Source organism: Lepidochelys olivacea (assembly GCF_965140295.1).
Source record: "Lepidochelys olivacea isolate rLepOli2 genome assembly, chromosome: 5".
Taxonomy (NCBI): Eukaryota; Metazoa; Chordata; order Testudines; family Cheloniidae; genus Lepidochelys; species Lepidochelys olivacea.
The window spans coordinates 61,717,076-61,734,959 of record NC_140415.1 but is presented as its reverse complement, the minus strand read 5'-3'; the positions used below and the strand labels follow the sequence as shown (position 1 = coordinate 61,734,959).

Here is a 17,884-nt window from a genome sequence, read left to right as displayed (position 1 = left end):
AACTATATTTCATTAATATGGTTAAGGCAGATATTTGCATCTGGAGTAGCAGAGTATTGCTGTGATGCATCCTTCATATTTGTGAATGGGGCATTGAGGAGTTATATGTTCCATGGTCTGTTCTGGGTGACCATGGTCGCACACAGCAGAGTCTTTAATTTTCCATTTGAGCTCGTGTCAGAATCTTCTTTGTTGTGACATCACAGAAATTGCCATGGGAGTAACTATTGCAGCCTTGCAGAATAGGTTAGGACATCAATGCATGGATAAGGCAGGAGGAGGAAGATGGGGCTGACTGAAAGGAAGAAAACACATATTTACATACAAATATCCTAGGGGGTGGTGTTGAATTGTACTATCCCACATGTAAAGCTTTGCAAGGGTAGGATTTAGCTTAACATCAAAGCTCAGAGTTTAAGGCATCATTCCATCCAGAGGACAGGATTACAGTGCTTGCCATGACAGCTCTGGGAGCGATCAAACACCATTGTGGGCAGAGGAGTGTGGAACACTAAGGGATCCCAAAGATCCTACTGGGAGAGCAAACCCATGAGTCTGTGGAGGAAGAGAGATGAAGTTGAGAACCTGCAGCAGGCTGACAGTGAAGCTACTGAAGCTATTCTGCTGGCCCATCCTGTGCAGAAAAACCTCAAGCAAGTTGTCCAACATTCAGCAGTAGTCTAAAGGTAGCAGCCCTTATACTGGTCAAGGTGCATAAGGGAAAGTATGCACTGGGAAGTCACAGGACAAGGTGTGATTAGACACTAATGAAAAACCTCAGCAGTTACTAGGTGAGCACGCTCACAAATGATTTTTCAATTGCTTAAAACTATATTAGAGAGAATGTGAGTGAGGTAATCACTTTTATTGGACCAGTTTCTGTTAATGAAAGAGAGAAGCTTTGGAGCTACTCAGAGCTGTTCTTCAGGTCTGGGAAAGGTACTCAGATCTAAATTTAAGGGGGAACAGATTGGTCAGGATAGGAGTTACCCACATTCTGAGAGACCATTCAAGGTGAAGTGGCCTGTTAGTACCTCTCCAGTCATAGTACAAAAAAGGGGGTTGGTGGGTTACAGATTGTTGTAATAAGCCATAAATCCATTGCCTGTATTAAGACCATGATTTTTAGTGTCTAGCAAGCTATGACTTTAAGCTCCCAGACTTCCCTTTTGAAGGTTTTGTGCAGGTTTCCTTTGAGAGCAAGGTGTGAACTGCAGTGACAAGCTAAATTGCAAGTGTGGCTGTATATCTCAGTGGGCACTATTCACACACCAAGTCTCAACTTCAGCTGTTGAGTTATTTGTGTGAAAAAAGTGTGCCAATAATTTTTTACAATGGTAAAAGTATTCTTTTCTTAGCCTTGCTTAAGACATATGGCTGAATGGATTTTCCCCAAAGTTAAAAAAAACAAAAACAAATAAAATTCACCTTTAGGTGGAGTACAACCGTAGAAAATTTCACCCCAAAGTGAAATTTTAGGACAGTTCTGAGCAATTGAAAAATGGAGTTTTGCAACCTTCTGCTTATCAAATAAATATAATGGGCCAGAATCTCAGCTGGTGTAAATTGGCATAACTCCATGGACTATAAGAGAAATGTGTTGATTTGCACTAGTAGAGAATCTGGCCCAATATGTACAATTTTGAAAATAGGTTTCCAGCACTGCCAAGCTGAAAATTTGGCTTCCTCAGAGGCAGATACTTCATTCCAAAGGCTGGGAGCCCCAAATGCTGGCAAACTACTGTAGTTCTATCCCTGGTGAGGGAGTGAGGAAAGAGTGGTGGAGAAGAGGGAGGATTGCAGATGCATGGAATACAGAGCTCCTTGGAGCTAATTGGGACACATTTGCTGTCAGGCCTGGTGGATGACTAGTGGATCCATCCCTATACAATTAATCTTGTGACCGTACCCCTTCTGGAAGGGGTACGATTCTTCCCTGGGAGAAGCCACAGGGCTAGAAGTACAATAGATTATTAGAGTTTAAAACTAGAAGGGGGCATTAGGTCACCTAGTCTCAACGCCTGAGTAACACAGGGGCTATCCCCAATTTATGGAACGCATTTTTAATGTTTTTTTCCCCAAGACTACACCCTTGTAACACTGAAAACAAAAACTCCACAGAATTAAGGACCCACCCTGTAATATGTCACATAAAAGTCATGGACAACCCCATAGGCCATTAAATTTCACCTAGTTGTCCCTGTATTGAGCCCAGTAATTTGGGGTTGATTAATGCACGACTTCCAGAAAAGCAGCCAGTCTTGATATGAAGACATCAAGAGCTGGAGACTCCATCACTTCTTCGGTAGTTTGTTCCAGTAGTTAATCACCTTCATTGTTAAAATTTTGTACTTCCCTTACATTTGTCTAGCTTCAGCTTCCAGGGATTGGATCTTGTTAGGCCTTTCTCCACTAGAGTAAAGAGCCCTTTAGGACCAGTATGTTCTCCTTGTGAAGGTATTTACACACTGATCAAGTCACCTCTCAAACTTTTTTGATAAGCTAAGCAGACTGAGATCTTTAAGTCTCACTGTAAGAGATTTTCTGCAGACCTTGAATCATTTTTTGTGGCTCTTTTCTGGGCCCTCTCCAATTTTTCAATAGGTCTTTTTAAAGTGTTGACACCAGTATTCCTGGTCTCACCAATGCCAAATACACAGGTAAAATTACTTCCTTACTTGTACTCACTACTTCCCTGTCTACATAGCCAAGAATCACATTAGTTCTTCTTGCCACAGCATTGCTCTAGGAACACATGTTTAATTGCCTGTCCACTGTGACCCTTAAATCCTTTTCACAGTCACTGCTTTCCACAATACAGCTCGCTCATCCTGTAGCCATGGCCTGCATTCATTGTTCGAGATGAAAATGTGCAGCCTAATGCAGTTTACATTTTGTTTGCATAAGTCTACATTACCAAGCAATCCAGACCACACTGTCATGGTTATTTATCAACCTGCCAATTTGTGTGCCATCTGCAAGTTTTATTAGCAGTGATTTTATGTTTACTTCCAGATCATTGATAAAAATGTGGAACAGAGTCAGGACTAGTACCAATTTCTGCAGAACCACACTAGAGACACCCCATTCAATGATGATTCCCTTACTTTGAGATCTGTGCACTAGCCAGTTCTCAATGCATTCATCATGTGCTCTATAGCTATTGGATAGTGTATTGTATTTTTTAAATCAGAATGTTGTGCAGTACTAAGCCAAACACCTTACAAAAGTCTATTACATCTACAGGGTTGCCTTCATCAACCAAACCTATAATCTCATAGAAGAGATTAATCAGGTTTGACAAGACCTGTTTACCATAAAACTATATTGACTAACATTAATTATATTCCTACTATTTTTTAATCCTTTATCAGTTGACTACCATATCTGCTTTTCCTTTCTTTTGACCATCACTGATATCAGACTAACCAGATGGACATTCTGCTTACCCTTTTTAATATTGATAAAATACTGGCACCCTTCTGTCTTCTGGAATTCCCCCACTATTCCAGTGTTAGTAAAAATGAAGATCAGTGGACCAGAGAGCTCCTCAGCCAACTCTTTATTAGGTGCAAGTTATCTGGGCAATATTTGCTACAGCCTAGCCTGAGGTGAAGAAGTCTATCTTTCCCTAGCACCCTGAAAATTTCCCCAGCACACTCATCTACATATTCCAAAATATTGAATTCACTTTACAGACTACAGCTATCCCTGCAGCCACAACTAAAATGCATCCATCTCTGGGGTGGAACACAGTGGTACTTAGCTGTCATACAGTAGTGTTGCTGTTCTCAGTTTTAGGAGAGGAAATGAAGAATTCTATGCCATATACAATTGAAACTATAGGGGAATTTACATGGGGGAAAATTTAATTATTCAAGCTGAAATCTAGCCAGCACATCAAGGATAATATCTCTGAAATGTTATGTTTTTGAGGAAGATTATATATTTTACCAGGGCTGGATTAATCTTTTTGGCCCTAGTACTGGACCGTGACCCCACCTCCTTCTCTACCCAAGCTCTGCCCCAAGGCCACACCTTCGCTCAGCCTCTTCTCCCCAAGGCCCTGCCTGTGGTCTGCCCCAAGGCCCCCACTCCCATTGGCCTCATCCCGAGGCCCTGCCCATTGCTCACATGGTGGGGAAGGGACAGAGAGGCGTGAGCAGGGGGGCTGGGATCAGAGAGGAGTAAGCTGTGGGTGGAGCCTGGGGCGGGGTGGGGGTGGGGGGGAGAAGAGGCAGAGTGAGGGCAGACCCTCTGGACGGAGCATGGGCAGGTCCACAGTCTGGGTGCTTTCCGAGTGTGGGCCTGGCACCATAGTAAAATACAGTACCAGGTTTACAAACACATTGAACTCAATTCTCATGTACACTAACAACACTTCACACTGCTCTGGCAGTGTAAAAGGAAGTAAAGTATATTGTCATGGGGGTAAGAGGGAAGGTCCTTTTATGGATTGGTAACTGGTTAAAAGACAGAAAACAAAAGGTAGGAATAAATGGTCAGTTTTCACAATGGAGAGAGGTAAATAGTGATGCCCCCCCACAGGTCTGTAGTGGACTAGTCCTATTCAAGATATTCATAAGTGATCTGGAAAAAGAGGTAAACAATGAGGTGGCAAAATTTGCAGATGATACAAAACTATTCAAGATAGTCAAGTCCAAAGCAGACTGAAGAGCTGCAAAAGGATCTCACAAAACTAGGTGATTTAATTTGCCATTTTGTTGCCCAATGTTGATAAATACAAAGTAGTGCACATTGGAAAACAATTTAGACAACTAGACATAAAATGATGGGGTCTAAATTAGCTGTTATCACTCAAGAAAGATCCGAGTCATTGTGGATAGTCTGAAAACAGCCACTCTGTACAGCAGCAGTCAAAAAAGCTAACAATGTTGGGAATCACTAAGAAATGGATATTTAATATGACAGAAAATATCATATTGCCTCTACATAAATCCATAGTACAACCACATCTTGAATACTGCATTCAGATGTGGTCGCCCCATCTCAAGAAAGATATGCTTGAATTGGAAAAGATTTAGAAAAGGGCAACCTAGGGGTATGGAAAGGCTGCCATATGAGGAGCAATTAATAAGAACGGGATTTTTCAGCATGGAAAAGAGATGACTAAGGGGGGATATGATAGAGGTCTATAAAATCATGACTGGTGTGGAGAAAGTAAACAAGGAAGTGTTATTTACTCCTTCTCATAACATAGAAACTAGAGGTCACCAAATAAAATTAATAGGCAGCAGGTTTAAAAACAAACAAAAGGAAATATTTCTTCACACAATGCACAGTTGGCCTTCACAACATCCTCTGGCAAGGAGTTCCATAGGTTAAGACTATAACAGGGTTCAAAAAAGAACTGGATAAGTTCATAGAGGATAGGACCATCAATGGCTATTAGCCAGGATGGGCAGAGATGGTGTCCCTAGCCTCTGTTTGCCAGAAGCTGGGAATGGGTGACGGATCACTTGAGGATTACCTGTTCTGTTCATTTCCTCTGGGGCACCTGGCATTGGCCACTGTCGGAAGACAGGCTACTGGGCTAGATGGACCTTTGGTCTGAACCAGTATGGATGTTCTTATATCCACGTTAAGGCCCCTTTACCCACCTAGAGCAGTATAAATGAGAATCAGGCCCACTATGTTTTACTTACCTGGCCACCCTTCCACGCAGGTCTCCAAATCCATGTAGGTATTTATGGTCCAAACTTTGAACAGCAAAAGTAGTTCCTGTTGCAACATTATCTCTTGTTCTTATTTGTTTCTCCAAAACCTATAAATTCATAGGTCACATCCTATGAGCTTGTTTAGTTTAACTACTTCATTTATTAATATTTCAAAGCTTAGCCAAAAGATCCTTTAAAGAAGGAGTTCTGAAAGTTCTCATTTCAATTTCTACAGCACAGCTGTACTCCTTTATAGTGTCTATCTAAATTAGACAAATAAAAACTACATTGCAAGAACATTAAGGTTGCAAAGTCAAGCAATCAAAAGTCAGGAAATCCCCAGTGAAGGTTGCCCATTAAAACTTAATTTGCCCCCTTTGTGCATATGCATTATGATTTAGTCTTTAATTATACGATCACATGCTATTTTTTCCATAGGACCCAGGGTGCATTCAAGCATACAGCATGAACTGTTTTATCCTCATTGTTCAATCTATGGGTATAACAAGGCAAGGACTCACCAGTGCAGCACCTCCTGCTGGTCATCTGGAATTAGCTCTCCAGCATATAGAGCACTCTCTGCAGGCCAGTGTCTCACCTACCGCTAGCCCCATGTCTCTTCCAGACCCTAGTGCCCCTTTTCCTCAGGGTTCTGCCCTTAGCAGTAACCCACAATCTGGGTCTCCCCTCTAAGGGGAACCTCCAGCCCTCCAAACCCACCTTGACTCAGTGGCTACTGCCAGTCATCATCATCTAGCCCCCTTTCACTGGGGCAGACTGCAGTCTGTAATGGCCACTCATCATTGACAAGAGGATAGGACCGGCTGCCTTTGCCTATCCCCAAGCTGCACCTCTGCAGCCCCAGTACCTGCTGTAGGCCTTTAACAAGGCCTCCAGCCTGGGGGTTTTCTAGGCTGGAGCTCCCCTTACCCAGCACAGCACTGCTCTGCCTCAGGTACCTTACTCCCAGGCAGCTAGCCCTTCCTACTCCAGGGATAGAGTGAGACTCCTCTGCTTCTGGCCCACAGTCCTCTTATAAGGGTCAGCTGCCCCCCTGATTGAGCTGGCCACAGCTGTGGTCATCTACTCACTCAGCTTCTCCCAGCTGTTCTGAACTCCTCTTCCCCCAGCCGCAGCCATCTCCAGGGCTGCTTTTACTATTGGCTCCCCAGGGCAGCCCTCTCTCAGGGCTGTTTTAACCCCTTCAGGGCTGGAGCGGGGTGACTACCCCGCTACAGTGGGCACATACCTTAATTACTATATTCTATTCAAACCCTACTCTGAAGACAGAGTTATTAATTGTCTCATGTGCTTTTCAAAGGCGCTCATCATTATAACGTCTGAGTGCTTCTCAAACATTAATTTATTTTAGAAACCATTCTGTGAGGTAAGGGTGTGGTATTACTCCCATTTTACAGATGGATGACTAAGGCACAGAAAGATTAAGGTAAAAAAAATCTACTTATTTTGGGTGCTCAACATTTTGGAATCTAAGAGATGGGATATGGACCTGAGGCTGAAGAGAACCTTATGGGAGAAGGAAGGAATCCACTGATTGTCCTTCACGTGGAAACAAATGATACTGCTCGATATTTGCTGGGGCGCATTAAGGAAGACTACACCAGGCCAAGAAAGACACTTAAAAGAAATGGGAGCTCAGGTGATCTTCAGTGGAATTCTACCTGTCCCTAGAAGAGGACAATGAAGATGAGACAAGATTACAATGGCTTAGGCAGTGGTGCTGTAAGGAGGGTTTGGGGATGTTCGACCACTGGGACGCATTAACGGACAGAGGACTGTTCTCATGGGATAGACTCCACCTGAGCAGGGAGGGAAATAGACTTCTGGGAAGGAGGTTGGCACTACTGATTGAAAGAGCTTTAAACTAGGAATCTGGGAGATGCTTATGTAATCTCCATGCCTGATTCCAATACTCACTTTTATAGTCCAGTCACCCTTTTAAGTGGACTCTTCTGAGGATTACCCCTCAAAGCAAAGTTTATTCAAACCATAAAGAAGGTGATGTGGAGTCTGGTGGTGAAGTTGGCTCCATGCTCTTTCTTCTACCTGTGTATGCTGAAATACAGATTTGCCTTGTTTCCTGTAATTTCCCCTCCTGCTGCCTCAAGGACCCTGTATACTGCTTATATGTAAACCGAAGTAAACACACATTCCTTTGTTTAGGATAGAACTGTTTAACAACTTTTGGCTAGTCAAGACTGTGTGGGTCTGAACGTGTGCTAGCAACGTTATATGGGGGAATTAATAACTTCACATATAATTTTGCTACACATATTTTACCACAATATTATTGACCAGCAAGTTATCAGTTTTCAAATGATACCTCCCAAAGCATATTTAGTGCTAAGACTATTACAATGTGTGCAGTGTGAATACAGGGATGCTTTTGGTTACAGAGGTTACCAATGGAGTTCCTCAGGGACTGGTGCTGGGACCAATCTTACTTAGCATTTTCACTAATGACCTAGGCACAAAAAGTGAGAGTGCGCTAATAAAATTTGTGGGTGACACAAAGTTGGGATGTATCATACAAGAAGATCTGAACAACCTTGAAAACTGGAGTAATAGAAATGGGGTGAAATTTAACAATGCAAAGTGAAAGATCATGCACTTAGGGACTAACAAGAATTTTTCCTATAAAATGGAGATGTATCAGTTGGAAGCTACAAAAGGAGGAGAAAGACCTGGGTGTTTTGGTCGATCACAGGATGATCAAGAGCAGCCAATATAATGCAGCCATGAAAAAGACCAATGCAATACTTGGATGTGTCAGATGAGGTATTTCCAGTAGAGACAGGGAAGTGTTGTTATCATTATACAAGGCATTGGTGAGACTTCATTTGGAATATTGTGTGGAATTCTGGTCTCCCTTGTTACAGAAAGATTAATTCAAACTGGAACAGGTGCAGAGAAAGGCTACTTGGATGATCAGAGGAATGGGGAACCTACCTTATGAGAGGAGACTTAAGGAGCTTGGCTTGTTAAGCCTAACAAAATGAAGGCTGAGAGGAGTTATGATTACTCTCTATAAATACATGAGAGGATAAACACCAGGGGAGGGAGAGGAATTATTTAAGTTAAGGCCAAATATTGGCACAAGAGCAAACGTATATAAAATGGCCATCAAGAAGTTTAGGCATGAAATTAGACAAAGGTTTCTAACCATCAGAAACGTGAAGTTCCAAGGGAAGTAGTGGGGGCAAAAAACAAATCCTAATTTGTTTCACTACTGAGCTTGATACGCTTTTGGAGGGGATGGTATGAAGAGAGAGCTGACAATGACATATAGCCCATGTGCAATTGCTATTAGCAAGTATCTCCAATTACTACAAGATGGGACACTAGATGGGGAGGGCTCTGAGTTACTACCAAGAATTCTTTCCCAGGTGTTGGGCTGGTGGATCTCGCCCACATGCTCATGGTCTAATTGATTGCCATATCTGAGGTTGAAAAGGAATTTTCCCCAGGTCAGATTGGCAGAGACCTTGAGTTTTTTTAGCCTTCCTCTGAAGGATAGGACAAGGGTCTCTTGCTGGTTTGACCTAGAATAAATGGTGGATGGTCTGTAACTTTAAGTCTTTAAATGAAGATTTGAGGACTTCAGTAACTTGGCCGGAAGTTATCGGCCTATTACAGGAATGGGTGGGTTAAGTTCTGTGGCCTACGATATGCAGGAGGACAGACTAAATGATCATGATGGTCTCTTTGTGCCTTACAATCTATGAGTCAATGAGATGTCTAGGACCTGACTTTTTTTCCCAGAGACTTAGCATTATATAGCAGTTAATACATCCAAAGCACAGCTCTGTAATTTTAACATGGGAAAAACAACATATTTTTCATTAGCATTGTTCTCAGAAGTGGCTATTCCATTTTGGCTGAAGTTGTGTGTGTGTGTATATATATATATATATATGTATATGAAGCTGAGGCACAGACCCAGCATGGGAAATTTGAGCTTGAACAGGTAAGGTTTGGCAAAGTTATAAGTAACTGAAAACAGGGTCATCTAATGGGAACTGGCAGGCAACCTTAACATGAAACTGTGCTACCAGCCCCACCTCTGATGCTGTCTGATATAACTAACAGAGTTGAGTAAACATTTTAGGATGAGTTCCAATTTAAGCAGGAGAGAGGACACATACATTGAAAACTCCCATACTGTGCAAACACTGTAGCAGACTTTTCAAGCTATCCATTGATTAGAGCTGAGTAAAGCATTCTATGTAAAAGCAGAGTAATTTGAGATTTGCCTGTTGTCAAGTTCCTGGAGCTTCTTCAAACACGCAGTGCTTAATGCAACATTTTTGAATCAGTAAAATTATTATTGAAGCTGGGTACAGTTTTATCAAACTTAGCAAAAGTTTTGAAGGCAGCCTTTGTGATGCATTGCAGATATTGAGCTGACTTTGGTTGCATTGTTGAAGTGATATAGATGAAAGACACATGGCCCTTGTTCTGAATCCCTGACTGTCTGAGCTCATCCTATGTATTTCTGAGAGTTAACAGAAATTTTTTTGACTTGTTTTAATGCACTGTCAAACAGTCAGAAAAAATTATAGGCCTGATTTATCGTTGCCCTGTGGCTCTTTTTATACCACTTAGATTGGTGCAAAGCGGTCATAGGGCAGGCATCAGGGCCCTACTTCCACCAGAAGATACCCCTAACGTAAGTGGCTGCTACATCAGCTCTTTACCATCTCTGCAGCAGAAGGAGGCATTCTAGCATTGGCCCGAGAGAGATGGCGCATGGGAGAACTGAGGGGGCTGAGAAATTTGGAGAGCAAAATGTAATGACAATCTTTTCATTCTGTCTTCACAGCTCTAGTGACAATGCACGTGGCATGCATCCGAAATAGTGAGCCCTGACTATATACATTTATTTTTGTTCTTTGGTAGAAAAATGTTATTCTCAAAAGATCAAGTGCATTAGCACTGCTCAAATGATTCATTTGTAGTATGCCTAACAAGGCAAATGTGGTGTGATAAACTCACAAAGATGAAATGTTGGATGAAAGACACCTGCTCTTTGGTTGACAAAAGCAGTATCTCTCTTTCGTTTATTAAGATGGAAACCACCAATATCCAATTTATTGAGAGAAATCACTACTCCAGTTCTTCATCTAATTCCCTGGACTCCAAACAGTATTAAATTCCCACAACTTGCCAACCTTGGGGAAGTGAAATATATTCAAATAACTGCACCTGTGAAAGCTCTTCAATGCTGGTCAAAGTCAGTGTTCAATCATTTTTAAGCGTTTCTTTCACTAATGGTTTTGTTGTTTTCCATATGACACTGATTGCGTTTGTCCTGCTGTTTCTTATGCAACACCAGCCAGAACTGTTTGATGACTGTATTGTGGTTACTTCTTTTGCTGAGCATCGTTAATGATGTCATCAAAATGTCAGGATGGTTCTGGGAACAGTTTGTTAACTTAAATTCTTCCTATCAGTTGCCTTTGCCAAGATCTGAATTAATAGTAACTATTACATTTTGTGGTGGAGTTAAAAAAATGAATTCCAGAATACCCCAAGATTTTAACAATTTTAAAGTACTCAGATTTTGGGGGTGGAGGGTAAATTACTTGATTTGTATACTTTTTTTTTTAAGGCTATAATTTATGAAGATTTTAAGCATATGTATGCTCACCCCAGCTCCTTATAATAATTAATAATGTTTGTATTGTGGGAGCACCTACCAGCCCCCATTATGGACCAGGTCCCCCCTTTTGCTAGGCACTTTATAAACAGAACAAATAAAGTGTAAGCTCTTTGGGGAAGGGATTGTCTCAGTACAATTTTGATGGTGCACCAGGGGAAATGAAGGTGGGTCAGTGAGCATACGGGATGGAAGATGAGTGGTTTGTTTGTCGATGCCTGGATGGAGGGATGGGTGCTATCCAGGTGGCCTGGGTTGTGAGGGAGCTCTGCACCAAGGCTTGAAGTGCCCTATCAAAGGCCTCTGTTGCTTTATTGCTCCACGGAGCTGAGGTAGCAATGCCAGGGAAACCTTCAAATTCTAGTGCCCTGGTGCAGAGACACTGGCTTCCTCCAGCACAGCTGCCTGGGGTGCAGGACTGCTGAGGCAGTGGCACTGAAGGAACCAAGTGCCCTTGAGTTAAGGCACCAGTACTTCAAGGTCTCCCCATGGCATTGTTGTCTTGGTGTGCTGGGAAGCTAGGCTGCAGCAAATCTAGAGACCAAATTCAAGTGCTGAAGTGTGGAACAGAGGAATTTTAAGTGAAAATTTCAGTACAATTAATCTTGGAGTTGCTATCAATCCTCCATATTTCTGGTGAGTGCCACTGAGAACTTTATTGTTAGCTTTTCTTAAGGGTTCAATAGTTTAAAATTCTCAGTCTTCTCATTTAACTACCACAGTCTTAAGCTCTATTAACTGTTTTATTTTTACTTTCACAAGCCTCTGCATTTCCTGGTTTCACATGGAACTGCAAGCACTCCTAGAGGGCGAGAGAGGGTGTTCCCTGGTCCAGCTGAAATAATGACAGATTAGAAATCTGATGAAAAACTTGATCCTGAAAGATATCCATCCCTAAAGGGTTTGGATACAAATCTTTAGAAATTCACCCCATCACAAAGCCCTAAACAACTATGGGTGTGTTTGTTCATCAGGCCAACCTGTATGCTATGTCTCCATGTGTTTTTTAACAAGTCCAAGCATGTTCCAACTTCTCATGAGCAGAGTCTTTGGGCCAAATTATTTCCCTTTTCCAGGCCATTTGTGCCACTCTGGAAACAAAATGGGGCCTGAATCTGTCCATATCTGGCCAGTTGTAAATGCTCCTTGCATACGAGAATCAGGGAACTGTAATTAGCTCCCTGATGTCCCTGCTGAGGCAGATCTTAGCCACAGGAGAAAATCTAACCTTTTAAGAAGGCCAAAAATCCTCTGAGAACTGTACCATGCTCAGTAACTGGGGCAGAAGTGGGTAGCTGGCCTCCCAGGGAGAGCAAAGATATATTAATATTAGCTGCTTATACAATATTAAGTATCTTTCTATAGTTGAAAAATATATTGGTCCTGACTGAATCATAGGAAACTAGAGATGCAACAAATCCCACCAGCTCCAAAAACAAATGCAGACCTACCTCTATATCATGGCTGAGCTTCTTAACTATGCTTGTAATAGTCTGTATGTGGTTTTCCAGCAGTTGTCGTGCTGTTGCCTCCCCCTGTTGATGGCCCTTACTTCCTTGAAGATAAGAAACAATGTCATCTTTGATTCGAAAGGCCTGATCTAAGAGAACAGCTGTGGTCCTCTCCTGACTGGACACCCGGTTTTCTAGAAGATTCACTCTGTTTCCAGGAATCATGGGAATTGCAGGAAGGAAAGCTTGGCTCCTGTCCAGAAAAACACAATACAGGGTAATGTCTGAATGAGGCTGAAGACTGGCCAGTGTACATTAGGTTTGAAATATGCTGCATGTTACACTTTCATCTTACAATAGTTACAGTAAGATCAAAATTTGACATCAAGAGTACTGGAATAATAACAGGTTTCAGAGTAACAGCCGTGTTAGTCTGTATTCGCAAAAAGAAAAGGAGGACTTGTGGCACCTTAGAGACTAACCAATTTATTTGAGCATAAGCTTTCGTGAAGTGAGCTGTAGCTCACAAAAGCTTATGCTCAAATAAATTGGTTAGTCTCTAAGGTGCCACAAGTCCTCCTTTTCTTTTTGGAATAATAACAGTTTCCCTTTTTCTTGCCCTGGTTCTGTAGTATACAAGCTCCATGATAATAATCATTCATGTAAATCCGCCTAGATGATGGAGTAATGTGACTAGCTGATAAACCTTTTAAAGAAGCAGATTAATCTATTAGTAGGGCCCTACCAAATTCACGGCCATGAAAAACATGTCACGGACTGTGAAATCTGGTCTCCCCCGTGAAATCTAGTCTTTTGTATGCTTTTACCCTATACTATACAGCTTTCACGGGGGAGACCAGTGTTTCTCAAATTGGGGTCCTGACCCAAAAAGGATTTGCAGGGAGGTCACAAGGTTATTTTAAGGGAGTCACAGTATTGCCACCCTTACTTCTGCGCTGCCTTCAGAGCTGGGCAGCCGGAGAGTGGCGGCTGGTATCCAGCTCTGAAAGCAGCGTTCTGCCAGCAGCGGCACAGAAGTAAGGGTGGCAATACCATACCGTGCCACCCGTACTTCTGCACTGCGTTCTTCAGTGCTAGGTGGCAGGAGAGCAGCACCTGCTGACTGAGGGCCCAGCACTGCAGGCAGCAGCACATAAAGGTGGCAATACCATATTGGGCTATATTAGTAGGAGCATTGCCAGCAGATGGAGGGAAGTGATTATTCCCCTCTACTCGGCACTGGTGGGGCCACATATGGAGTATTGCATCCAGTTTTGGTCCCCCCACTACAGAAGGGATGTGGACAAATTGGAGAGAATCCAGTGAAGGGCAACGAAAATGATTAGGGGCTGGGGCACAAGAAGAGGCTGAGGGAACTGGGGTTATTTAGTCTACAGAAGAGAAAAGTGAGGGGAGATTTGATAGCAGCTTTCAACTACCTGAAGGGGGGTTCCAAAGAGAATGGAGCTCGGCTTGTCTCCGTGGTGGCAGATGACCAAACAAGGAACAATGGTCTCAAGTTGCAGTGGGGGAGGTCTAGGTTGGAGATTAGGAAAAACTTTTTCACTAGGAGGGTGGTGAAGCACTGGAATGGGTTACCTAGGGAGGTGGTGGAATCTCCATCCATAGAGGTTTTTAGGGCCTAGCTTGACAGAGCCCTGACTGGGATGATTTAGTGGGTGTTGGTCCTGCTTTGAGCAGGGGGTTGGACTAGATGACCTCCTGAGGTCTCTTCCAACCCTAATCTTCTATGATTCTACCACACCATGCCATCCTTACTTCTGCACTGCTGCTGGCGGCATCTCTGCCTTCAGAGCCAGGCTCCCAGTCAGCAGTCACCGCTCTCTAGCTGCCCAGCTCTGAAGGCAGAGATGTACCGCAACCTCCACTACAATAACTTTGCGATCCCCCCACAATTCTTTTTTGGGTCAGGACCCCTACAATTACAACACTGTGAAATTTCAGATTTAAATAGCTGAAATCATGAAATTTACCATTGTTAAAATCCTATGACTGTGAAATTGACCAGAATGGACCCTGAATTTGGTAGGGCCCTATCTATAAATTGACTGAACATAAATACCTAAAGTCATAGAGCAACAAGAGTGTAATGGGGGGAGAAGCTGATAACGATAGAGACCTGTTCTGCAAGAGAAAATATCACCTTTATCACCCTATTGATTGTGGGAATAACATAGCTACATTGCGCAAAGTGACATGCGACTCCCTTTGTTCAGAAAGATTTTTTTGAGCTCTCTGGAGCCTAGACGGTCTTATTTTATCTGTTTGTACAGCACTGTGATGCTTTGGAGATCACCTAGACGAATAAGATTTTCTGTCACTGCCAGTCCAGTAATCTTAGGGCCCTTTGTTCTGTGCAGCTCTGGTTTAATTCCTTGACACCAATAGCCACCCCACAAGCACAAGGTCTCACCCAAGGTCTTACGAGCTTATTACTCCTTGCAGGGTGAAACCAACAGCCCTTCAGTCCTGAGTCTCCCTAAATCTGTCCTTCTCAAGTTCTTAACTATCACACACCCTGACTGTTCCCCCTCTGGTTCATCACCCCCAGTGTGTGAAACCAGCCTGACAGTCATCACTTCACTTTGGGGGACACACTCCACACAGTTTGTACAACAGAGACCTGCCTGGGGTAAAAACAGACAAAAAGTTTATTTAATAGAAAAGTCAGAGATTCAGAGATGAAATAGGAAGGGAAAGCAAACATACAGATTATGGACACAACCTCAGACTTTATGCTTCCATAGGAGATAAAAATCTCTTTTCTAATACAAGTTACCTATTGCCTTTGAACTGTTTCCCAGCATACCCTTTAGCCATAGGGAGGATCCAGCAATTCATGTACAGAGTCTGCCAAGTGACTGTCCCTCAGTTTCTGGATGTCAAACCACAGGCACAAGTCTGTTTTTTAAAGGCTTTTTTTCCTTTTGTTTTCCTCCCTCTTGGTCCCTGGTGACTCATGTTTATTCAAAGTGTGGAAAACTCCTCTTGATTTGAGAGCTGGAATGTCTGTCTTTCCATTAACTTTAGCGGGCCATGGCTGTCCTTTCTTGGGCTGGACAATGGGTGGGTACTTGAAGTGGTTTCATGTAAACAACTGGCTTGGGAGGTGTCTCTACCTGTCTGATCACTCACAGTCCTACTGTGAGGTGCAGTCAAAGCTTTATGAGCACAGTTCTCTATATTCACAAATACATAAAATCATAACCATAGTCTGTATACAAATCCTCCGATTATTAAAGTTTAGAATATTACAAGCTTTCATAAAAGACCTTACTCAAGATGTTTTTATAGCACAAAAACATTCTATACAATCAGTCGATTCAACTCCTTATTCTTTGGGGTTTAAATCCCTTGTTCTCCTTCGGGGCGCCTGGACCGGGATTGTCACAAGCTTGTAGTACACCCGGTTCAGATTCTTAACTCAGGCCTCTAAAATGCTACTGTAATACAAATAATGAATAACAGTAATAATTTGTACGTCCCATCCACCCATTCAATGCAAACCATAAGAATGCCTTCACAAGACAAAGCCTTGTGCAGGTGCAGGTGTGTGAAAACGGAGGAGTTAGTCTCATGAATGCCCATGGACACACAAATCACAGTCTAGCAAAATAGGACATATGTGGACCTTGGACAAACATAGTACATCTTCTCCGCGTGCCCAGTCCGACTTCCACTGAAGGCAATGGCAAAACTTCTATTTGGTTAGAAGATAAGGCTTTCCATGAAAAGTGAGAAGACTGTGATATAGGGGATGGTATAAACTGTGTGTAGGGCTCAAAGGATGTATAATGTCTTGCACAATGGGGTCATGGTCCGTGACTTGGGCTCCTAGGTGCTGCTATAATACAAATAATAGAAATATTTAATAAAGTTTTATAATTATACCTTCATTTAGTGTCAAATTAAGACCAAGGGGAACATCCCTAACTGAGCAGGTTACAGAAATACAAGGCATGGCACAATTTCATATTTTTCTTGTAAATGTGTGTGATGGATCAGAGAAACCTCTCACCAGCAGAAAAGAGGTTAAAGAGAGCCTATGGGCCCAGATAGGCCAATGGCAGGCCTGGAGGGGGAAGAAAAGGAGAGAAGCTGGCTCAGTTTAGGGCTGACTGGTGAAGAGGCTGAAGATAGTCCTGCCTCTCTACTGGAGGGGAGCCATCACTACAAGCCTGACAGACAGGACAGCTGCTGTAGGAGAAGCACTCTTGACCGGGAGAGACTGTTGAGGAGACTAGGGAGCATCCAGCAGTGAGTGAACTTTACTATTTTGACTTTCAAGACATTGTGGGTCTTACATCCACCCTGCCCAGAGGACTTGAGGCTGTGGCAGGATGCAGCAGAAGCTCTGCGAGGGGGCGCTTCTCAAGTTGAGCCACTACAGACTGTTTGGACGATAGGGGCTATGCCGCAAACTGAAGGGACATAGGTAGGAAGTAGCCCAGGGCAGTGGACTTGAATTCTCCGTTCAGAGGATCCTACTGGCATTGCTTCCCACGGGGCCCTGGGCTAGGTCATGGTAGAGAGGGAGGGCTGGGGTCTCACTACTACACCCCCCACTAAGGGCTGAGGCCCAGATTCAGGTGAAGGCCAGAAGATTCCCAGCCTAAGGTCAGGAACTAGTCACCCCTGCTCTCTGGTCAGAGAAACCATGGGCTGGAAGTCAGGTATGCTAACTGCTAGGCAGCCGGCCCTTCAAACACCGTATCACAATGTTCTTATTTTTAAAAAATGCCAGTCTGACAGCCCTGAAGACTAGAGTCTGCTGTTTATCTGCAGAACAAGTACAGTCTGGGCAGTAGCTGTGCAAGCTCTCTCTCTCTGTCCTGTCATTATGCCTCAGCCCTTACCTAGAGTGACAATCTCTTCCTTTGAGAGGGGTAGTTCAGCCCTTGCGCCTCTGTAGGGTGCTAATTGATGTCAATTGTGATGGTGCGTGTTTGGTTAATGCTGACACTTTTCCATTGGAAACTGGACTGAGATCCCGAACTCTTTTCACATAAGACCCCTTAACAGCCTTCAAATGGAAAACATTTCTAGTAATTACT

General features: G+C 43.1%; 1 protein-coding gene across 4 annotated transcripts in view; it reads right to left on the bottom strand.

Annotated features, from left to right (window-relative positions):
• Positions 1–17,884, bottom strand: part of FAM81B (family with sequence similarity 81 member B) — a 63,254-nt gene that overhangs the window by 24,041 nt on the left and 21,329 nt on the right. For all 4 annotated transcript variants that reach the window (XM_084628378.1, XM_084628381.1, XM_084628379.1 and 1 more), the window contains 2 exons: positions 12,810–13,062; positions 5,667–5,785 (listed from right to left, as the gene is read on the bottom strand). In XM_084628378.1, coding sequence (XP_084484504.1) covers positions 5,667–5,785; positions 12,810–13,062 — 372 coding nt within the window. The remainder of the gene's footprint in view (positions 1–5,666; positions 5,786–12,809; positions 13,063–17,884) is intronic.